This window comes from Entelurus aequoreus, linkage group LG04 (genome assembly GCF_033978785.1).
Source record: "Entelurus aequoreus isolate RoL-2023_Sb linkage group LG04, RoL_Eaeq_v1.1, whole genome shotgun sequence".
NCBI classification, from domain to species: domain Eukaryota; kingdom Metazoa; phylum Chordata; class Actinopteri; order Syngnathiformes; family Syngnathidae; genus Entelurus; species Entelurus aequoreus.
This window is the reverse complement of record NC_084734.1, coordinates 3,490,126-3,500,438: the sequence shown is the minus strand read 5'-3', so window position 1 is coordinate 3,500,438 and position 10,313 is coordinate 3,490,126. Positions and strand designations below refer to the sequence as shown.

Genomic DNA, 10,313 nt, shown 5'->3' with positions numbered 1-10,313 from the left:
GTGAATGCGCATTTGAAACTGGTGGGGTTCGGTACCTCCAAAAAGGTTAAGAACCACTGTCTTAGTCAAATCACTCTGAACCCACACCTCACGTATAAAGCACAATGTCATTCAAAAGACCTAAAATCACTATTTACAAAATTTTGGATTTTTAAAAAAAACATCCCATCGGTGCTTTTTTGTCGTAAATTGTGCCTTTTTAACTGCCATTAATGCGGATAATGGACAACACAAAAAGTTCATATATGGGCGTTCCTTTTTAAGAAGGGCAACTCTCTTCAATATTCCATTGTCCACTTATTGATTTTGGCTTCTTGGACCATCCGCACAGTCCACTCTATTTCTTGGCATCTCCTTTACATTTGCTCGGCCGGAATGAAGATCTTTTGAGTGTTGTTGAAGCCATGCGGTCATATCATGCACAATGAAGAGATTATTGGAAAGGCTTCGATTGGCTTTTCATGTGCTTGAAGAAAGAATAGAGGGGTACTAAGTCGGGGCTAGTCCATCCTGGTCTGGAGTGAAGAACCAAGCTGAGCATGAAGGGCATGAGAGCCATGTCGATGGAGCTCTCCCATCGAGATCGGTCCGACGCAGTTCTGGCCTTATGTAGATCTGGTGCTACGGGTTGTGGACGCCTGTCAGCGAGACAAAAAAGACAAAATATTAAAAAAATATGGAGCAGTCAAGGAGAGTCATGTGCTACGAAGACAGGGAGACTGCAGGAAGACACAGGAATGGAGGGGTTAGGCACATCTGTAAACACATGGGAGATATACACTATAAACCAGGGGTCACCAACCTTTTTAAAACCAGGAGCTACTTCTTGGGTACTGGTTAATGCGAAGGGCTACCAGTTTGATACACACTTAAATAAATTGCCAGAAATAGCCAATTTGCTCAATTTACCTTTAACTCTATGTTATTATTAATAATGAATGATATTTACACTTAATTGAACGGTTTAAAAGAGGAGAAAACACGAAAAAAATGGCAATTTTATTTTGAAACATAGTTTATCTTCAATTTCGACTCTTTAAAATTCAAAATTCAACTGAAAAAAAGAAGAGAAAAACGAGCTAATTTGAATCTTTTTGAAAAAATTAAAAAAATAATTTATGGAACATCATTAGTAATTTTTCCTGATTAAGATTAATTTTAAAATTGTGATGACATGTTTTAAATAGGTTAAAATCCAATCTGCACTTTGTTAGAATATATAACAAATTGGACCAAGCTATATTTCTAACAAAGACAAATCATTATTTCTTCTAGATTTTCCAGAACAACATTTTTGAAAGAAATTCAAAAGACTTTGAAATAAGATTTAAATTTGATTCTACAGATTTTCTAGATTTGCCAGAATTTTTTTTTTGAATTTTAATCATAATAAGTTTGAAGAAATATTTCACAAATATTCTTCGTCGAAAAAACAGAAGCTAAAATGAAGAATTCAATTAAAATGTATTCATTATTCTTTACAAAAAAAAAAAATAAAATACTTGAAAATGTATTTAAATTGTCAGGAAAGAAGAGGAAGGAATTTAAAAGGTAAAAATGTATATGTGTTTAAAAATCCTAAAATCATTTTTAAGGTTGTATTTTTTTCTCTAAAATTGTCTTTCTAAAAGTTATAAGAAGCAAAGTAAAAAAATTAATGCATTTATTTAAAAAAATGACAATTACATTTTGAAACATAGTTTATCTTCAATTTCGACTCTTTAAAATTCAAAATTCAACCGAAAAAAAAAGAAGAGAAAAACTAGCTAATTCGAATCTTTTTGAAAAAATTTAAAAAATAATTTATGGAACATCATTAGTAATTTTTCCTGATTAAGATTAATTTTAGAATTGTGATGACATGTTTTAAATAGGTTAAAATCCAATCTGCACTTTGTTAGAATATATAACAAATTGGACCAAGCTATATTTCTAACAAAGACAAATCATTATTTCTTCTAGATTTTCCAGAACAACATTTTTGAAAGAAATTCAAAAGACTTTGAAATAAGATTTACATTTGATTCTACAGATTTTCTAGATTTGCCAGAATATTTTTTTTAAATTTTAATCATAATAAGTTTGAAGAAATATTTCACAAATATTCTTCGTCGAAAAAACAGAAGCTAAAATGAAGAATTAATTTAAAATGTATTCATTATTCTTTACAATAAAAACAAAAAAATACTTGAACATTAATTTAAATTGTCAGGGAAGAAGAGGAAGGAATTTAAAAGGTAAAAAGGTATATGTGTTTAAAAATCCTAAAATCATTTTTAAGGTTGTATTTTTTTCTCGAAAATTGTCTTTCTGAAAGTTATAAGAAGCAAAGTAAAAAAATTAATGCATTTATTTAAACAAGTGAAAACCAAGTCTTTAAAAAATGTTCTTGGATTTTCAAATTCTATTTGAGTTTTGTCTCTCTTAGAATTAAAAATTTCGGGCAAAGCGAAACCAGCTTGCTAGTAAATAAATAACATTCAAAAAATAGAGGCAGCTCACTGGTAAGTGCTGCTATTTGAGCTTTTTTTTAGAATAGGCCAGCGGGCTACTCATCTGGTCCTTACGGGCTACCTGGTGCCCGCGGGCACTGCGTTGGTGACCCCTGCTATAAACATTTTCACTGTAATTGCACAATAAATTACTGGCTAATAATTGCATTTCTTTCACAGTAACATTTACAGTAATGTACTCTGGAATTGCTGTGAATTGCAATGGTGCTGTAACTCTTACAGTCATTTCTTGAAAGGCTATAGTCAATTTTGATTACTGTGAAAAAAAAAAATGCTGTGAAATCCTGGTCAATCCAGTGTACATCACTGATTCCACCATGCTTTGGGAATGTGAGGGTGAGTGTGGTTGCTAGGTAACTGGGTGACGTTTTTTTACACATTTCCTGCATACAAAAAAGTAGGTCAGAGACACAAAACGTCAACATTTTTCGAGAAGCCTGAGTCTAATTACACTGAGAAACATTCTTACAATCACCACGGATCCACTCATATGCACCTATTGTAATTATAAGAGAAACAATATGGTCACAAATACAGCAGATAGGTTAATATGTTAGTCAAAGGGTGCATTTAAGGACTGACTGCAGTTGACCCATCCCTTTGTCCACACATAAGGACAAGGTCACCTGACATTTGCTGCAAATGATCAAATCACATCAGTTTCAATCACCTTTTGTCATCTAACATGACTATTGTAGTGTGTGCCTTTCACACAGCACATTCTGGTTAGACAATAGAGATGTTTACATCATAGTTAGTGGATATTTGCAAACATTTAAAGACTGTGATGTGATCACTCGCAGACAAAATGTTATATATACGTATACACACATATATATATATATATATATATACACTGTAACTCCACATGTGTTCATTCATAGTTTTGATGCCTTCAGTGACAATCTACGATGTAAATAGTCATGAAAATAAAGAAAACACATTGAATGAGGAGGTGTATCCAAACTTTTGGCCTGTACTATATATATATATATATATATATATATATATATATATATATATATATATATATATATATATATATATATATATATATATATATATATATATATATATATATATATATGTATATGTATATGTATATATATATATATATATATATATATATATACATATATATATATATATATATATATATGTATATACATATATGTATATATATACATATATGTGTATATATATGTATATATATACATATACGTATATATATATGTATATATATATGTATATATATATATATATATATATATATATATATATATATGTATATATATGTATATATATATGTATATATATATATATATATGTATATATATATATATATATATATATATATATATATATATATATATATATATATATATATATATATATATATATATATATATATATATATATATATATATATATATATATATATATATATATATATATATATATATATATATATATATATATATCCAGCGCCCCCCGCGACCCCGAAGGGAATAAGCGGTAGAAAATGGATGGATGGATGGATATATATATGTATATATATATATTTATTTATTTTTAAATGTGTGAGAACGGAAACATTTACTAGGAAATGTTCCAACAAAAGGAAAAAAGTCTCTCCATGGTGAGGGAGTGAGACGCCTGCATACCTCCATGCTGCAGAGTGGACTTCCCTCATTTGGGGTACTTTAGAGTAGGAGAGAAAAAAAAAACAACAATTCAATGTGAGGTGAGGTCATATCTGGACAATACATAAACTGTAGTTCATTGTTAAGGTAGCTTGTGTTAGTTGAAGCAGGGACAGAATGAAGACGTCACATCCCACAGGATTAGTTAGCGCTGTGGACTTGAACAACAGAGATTAGTTTCAAAGGAACATAAACCAGGGGTGTCACTAGCTTTTAAGGACAGGGGGGGCTTAGCCCCCAGGAGATGCACAGGATGCGATTGAACGTAGCGCACGAGCGCAAAACTTCACAAACGGCTAACAAAGACTTAGAAATTATTCATTGTTATTATTATTATTTTAAAAAATGCACGGGACGAAATGAAATGCTCCCCGGGACGATGGCTTTTAACTATTTGTTTTTCTTTTTCTTTTTATGTATTTATTCATTTTACATTTTATATTAAATGTCTTGGTTTTTCCTCCCTCTGAAAATCCTATGAAATGTTTAACAAGCATCCTATAATAATACAACAGCTATTAATGTAACAATACAATAAAACAAATATACTTAATAATGTTTTTTTCATTATTTTAACAATAGGCTAATGTATATTACTTTATATAGATTCTACAAGAGTGATGTGGGCATTTTCTATATGAACAAGTCCAAGGACCGCAAGCAAGGTCGCAGAGAAAATGCGGACTGGATTTTGAGTGATGTGGGCATTTTCTATATGAACAAGTCCAAGGACCGCAAGCAAGGTCGCAGAGAAAATGCGGACTGGATTTTGAGTGATGTGGGCATTTTCTATATGAACAAGTGGAATGGATTGGATACCGACACACTAAAGGGGCTCTCTGCCTTACGCTATGAAGTGAGGGGAAACTGAGTTAATAATGACAGGTTATATGATTATTTATTTAAACTCATATTCGGGACACTTTATAATGAATATGTCGGCATGTATTTGTAAAAAAAAAAAAAAAAATTAAATAATAATAAATACAACACCAAATTATTTAGGGGGGCTTAAGAATATTTTAGGGGGGCTTGAGACCCCCTAAAATAGGCCTAACAACGCCAATGACATAAACAAATGCATATTTGATCGGATAATTGAAAGTGTCTCATAGGGAACACTGTACCTGGATGTTAGGCATGAAACAACCACTGATAACAGCTAAAATTCTCTTTTTGTAGAAAAATGCTGCTCCACAAAACTTGTGCAATAGTGGGCTTGTGTATGCCGATGTGATATATGCATGTGGACCTGTAGAATCTTATTGACATGAACATTTATACACCATGTTTAGTGTGCTTGTATAAATGCATGTTAAAACTTCCTGTCACTTTTCAACAGCAGAAACATAACACCATAAAATGTAGGAGTTGGAAAGGGAGTTGACTTGCTAAAGGTTGTTTGATGGAATATTTTGTGGAAGCATATTGTATGGAATCATACACCTAAATGAAAAGTTCCAGAAACACATTGTCCCTGTCTGTGCACAAACAATTCCCAATGGTGAGTTAGAAAGATTATTCAATTTTTTTTTATTTTATTTTTTTTATTTATTTATTTTTTTTCAAGGGCATAAACTAAGGAACTAAAAGTAAACTGAAAAATTTTAGAACTCAGATTTTTTAATGACTGCCATTAGGGATGTTCGATAATATCGTACTGCCGATATTATCGGCCGATAAATGCTTTAAAAGGTAATATCGGTATCGAACTTATCGGTATCGGTTTGAAGAAAAAAAAGTATGACTTTTTAAAACGCCGCTGTGTACACGGACGTACAGAGAGCCAATAAACCTTAAAGGCACTGCCTTTGCGTGCCGGCCCAGTCACCATACTTGCCATCCCTCCCGTTTTTAGCGGGAGAATCCCGGTATTCAGCGCCTCTCCCGACAAGCTCCCGGCAGAGATTTTCTCCTGACAAACTCCCGGTATTCAGCCGGAGCTGGAGGCCACGCCCCCTCCAGCTCAATGCGGACCTGAGTGAGTGGGGAGAGCCTGTTCTCACGTCCGCTTTCCCACAATATAAACAGCTTGCCTGCCCAATGACGTCATAACATCTAGGGCTTTTAGAGAGTAGAGTGCACAACTGCGCACACAACAAGGAGACGAAGCAGAAGAACGAGGAAATTGCAGACATGGCGACGCCGTCGACAAGCAAGATGAAGAAATACGCTTGCAAGTTCCAAAACGAATGGAAACAAGAATTTCAGTTCATCCAGGACAATTTGAAGGGGAAGGTGTATGTTGCCTGTAAATTTTGTAGAACAGACTTCTCCATTGAACACGGTGGCCGAAATGATATACTCATCATGAACGGAGAAGTTAAACAGGACAATATACTGCCATCTAATGGATAGCCACCGGAACACTGAAATTCAAGTATTTTTTATTTTTTTCTATGTAAATAAAAAAAAAATATATATATATATATATATATATATATATATATATATATATATATATATATATATATATATATATATATATATATATATATATATATATATATATGAAATACTCGAGTTGGCGAATTCTAGCTGTAAATAACCACGCCCCCCGCCCCCAACCACCCCACAACCACCCCCACCCCCAACCACCCCACAACCACCCCCTACCCCCCACCTCCCGATATTGGAGGTCTCAAGGTTGGCAAGTATTCCAGTCACATAATATCCACGGCTTTTCACACACACAAGTGAATGCTTGGTCAACAGCCATACAGGTCACACTGAGGGTGACCGTGTAAACAACTTCAACACTGTTACAAATATGCGCCACACTGTGAACCCACACCAAACAAGAATGACCAACACATTTCGGGAGAACATCCGCACCGTAACACAACCTAAACACAACAGAAAAAAAAATATCTAGAACCCCTTGCAGCACTAACTTTTCCGGGACGCTACAATATATACACCCCCCGCTACCCCGTAAACCCCCACCTCAACCCCGCCCACCTCAACCTCCTCATGCTCTCTCAGGGAGAACATTTCCCAAATTCCAAGTTGCTGTTTTGAGGCAAGTTAAAAAAAATCATGCACTTTGTGACTTGAATAATAAATATGGCAGTGCCATGTTGGCATTTTTTTCCATACCTTGAGTTGATTTATTTTGGAAAACCTTGTTACATTGTTTAATGCATCACAACAAAATTAGGCATCATAATGTGTTAATGCCACGATGGTATATATCGGTATCGGTTGATATCGGAATCGGTAATTAAGAGTTGGACAATATCGGATATCAGCAAAAAAGCCATTATTGGATATATCTAACTGTAATATCCATGTTGCTGCCACTTTTAACATGCATGGTTTCAGCTTGAAAATGACAAGTTGAATTTTGCTTCATAGAAACAAAAATCCAGCATAATAATGGAAAACTACTGCACTGTTATTTGCAGTAAAAAGTATTCCTCCTCAATGCTCATTACTGCAATTACTGTAATCATAATTACCTGCAAGGTTGAAGGAGCAGAGCCACTAGTCTCAGACATGCCTGTGCTCCTGGGAATACTGGACACGATGTATCGGGAACCCTTTGGCACAGGCTGCCTGACCACCATCTTTCCTTTCCTGGTCTCTGCCAGAAACAGACTGTACCAGTAGGCATCGTTGGACACCAGAGTGGAATCTGCGATGGTGGAGTTCCTCTCACTGATCACACTGTTCCTGCTGGGCGGAGCCGCCATGCTGGGCTTGGTATTCTGACACTTGAGCACGATGGTGACCAAGATGGTGATGAGCAGCAGGAAGGACACTGAGCCCAGACCGATGACCAAATACAGGTTGAGGTCTGAGAAGATGTCGTATTCCATGGGCACCTCAGTCATGTCCGAGTGGGCCTTCACAGCAGTCTCCATCGTGGACAGCTTGATGGTGACTGTAGCAGAGAGAGCCGGATCCCCGTTGTCCTTGGCAACAACAACCAGTCTCTGGTGACGTGGATCTTTGTAACTGAACATCCTCATGGTGCGGATCTCTCCGTTGTACTGGTCCAGACTGAACAAGGTGGCATCAGTCACCTGCAGGAAGTGGTAGGTGATGCGAGAGTTGTGCACCGAGTCCACGTCCAAAGCTATCACCTTGGCGACCAGAGATCCTTTATCAGTGGATCTGGGGATCTTCTCCTCCACCATGGAGCCGTGCGCTCGCCAAGGAGAGACAATAACTGGGGTGTTGTCGTTCTGGTCCATAATGATGATGTGGACTGTGACGTTGCTGCTGAGTGGAGGAGAGCCAGAGTCTCTGGCCTCAATGTGGAAAAGAAAGTCCTTCTCCATCTCATAGTCAAAAGTCTTTAGTGCGTAAAGGTTCCCGTTCTCTGGATTGATGGAGAACAGCATGGACATGGAGGTGTTGACGATCTCCTTCTCTAGGATGAAGTAAACTAGGTACTGGTTCTCATGGAGGTCAGGGTCAAACGCACTGAGTGAACTGAGCAAGGCACCAGGAGCGTTATTCTCCATCACACGTATGGTATAAAAGGACTGAGGGAAGTGTGGAACATTATCATTCACATCCAGCAGCTGTAAAGTCATGGTTTCATTGTCACTTAAAGGAGGGGAGCCTCGGTCTGTGACAGTGAAGGTGATGTCATATTCTGGAACCTTCTCACGGTCTAACGGCTCGGAGACCACTAACTCGTAATAGTTATCAGAGGACTCCCTCAGTTTAAAAGGCATTTTACGAGGAATGTGAAGATCCACTACTCCATTGTCACCTGAGTCCTTATCACTCACACTGACCACTGCTATCACCGTGTCAACAGGTGTGTCTTCATTCATCGGACTCAGAAAGGACTTAATAGAAATGTCAGGGTGGTTGTCGTTCATGTCCGTCACCTGTATCACTACTTTACACTGACTAGATAAGGAAGTCACCCCCTTATCGCTCGCTATGACTTCCATTTCATACACTTTTAAATCTTCATAATTAATCATCTCTTTCACTCGGATTTCTCCGTTGTCCCGATTCAAGCTGAACATGTCCTGCGTTCTTTCTGACGTGTACAAACTGTAAGAGTAACTCACGTCCGAATTGGAGCCTTCGTCCAAGTCGGTGGCGTTCAGTTCAATCACCAAACTGCCAATAGGGGAGTTCTCCACGACCTCCACCGAGTGTTCGTCTCGACTGAACGTCGGGGCGTTGTCGTTGACATCCAGAACTCGAACAATGATGCTGGCCGTGCCCGTGCGCGTGGGTACCCCGCCGTCCACGGCGGTGAGGATGAGATGATGGACGGCCTGATGCTCTCTGTCCAGCATCTTTGTTAGGATCAAATCGGCAAACTTGGAGCCGTCTCTTCCCGTCTGAATCTCGATGTTAAAATGCTGGCTGGAGCTCAGGTGGTAGTCCTGCACGGAGTTGTCTCCAACGTCTGGATCCACGGCGTTATTCAGGGAGAACCTCTCTCCCACCGGGCTGGCCTCGGAGATGTCCAGGTGCATGGTGCCGCGGCGGAAATGGGGCGCGTTGTCGTTGATATCAGTGACTTCCACTTCGATGTTGAACATCCGTATCGGATTTTCTATAGTCGCGTCTAATTTGAGGGAACAATAAGACGTTGTTTTCAAAGGACACAGCAGCTCCCTGTCTATTCTCTCCATAATAAAAAGCTCCCCAGTCTCCTTGTTGATCTCCAGGTATTTTTGATTGGCGACCACGTCGATGCGCATTTTCCTCCCGCTCAGCGTCCTCACGTCCAATCCCAAATCGGACGCCAAATTAGCCACGACGGAGCCGTCCTCCATTTCTTCCGGCACGGAATAATGAGTGACGCCGCGCACGCCGTCCATCGTGGCGCGGAGGAAAAGAAAAAGAAATGGCACACGAGTCATTTTTTTGGGGAAAAATTCGTTGTTACCGAAACGAAATATGAGGTTAAATCCCAAATCTGCCCTTTTTTTAACGCCAGAAAATAATGTCTCTCTCCCGCAGAAGAAAAAAAAGGCGTGTTTTCTGGCCTGCGTCTGCGCGTCACACGAACACGCCCCTCCGACCGGCAACCAATAGAACATTATTGTAAATATGACGACATGGTTTAGGAATGTTTTTTTTTTTGTGGATAACAGCGACGTGAAGTGTATTTTAT

General features: G+C 37.7%; 1 protein-coding gene across 1 annotated transcript; it reads right to left on the bottom strand.

Annotated features, from left to right (window-relative positions):
• On the bottom strand, positions 1-10,059 carry LOC133648090 (protocadherin alpha-C2-like). The gene is made up of 2 exons (XM_062043871.1): positions 7,678-10,059; positions 1-638 (listed from the first exon to the last, which is right to left on the bottom strand). The coding sequence occupies exons 1-2, from the start codon at positions 10,057-10,059 to the stop codon at positions 606-608; spliced, it is 2,415 nt and encodes an 804-aa protein (XP_061899855.1). The 3' UTR covers positions 1-605.
• Positions 10,060-10,313: the final 254 nt, after the last annotated feature.

Bases quoted from the DNA above. Each gene is read 5' to 3' on its own strand.
- LOC133648090 (XM_062043871.1), bottom strand. From the start codon at position 10,059: ATGACTCGTGTGCCATTTCTTTTTCTTTTCCTCCGCGCCACGATGGAC. The intron at 639-7,677 runs GTAATTATGATT...TCTCGCTGACAG, and splicing joins CTGCTCCTTCAACCTTGCAG to GCGTCCACAACCCGTAGCAC.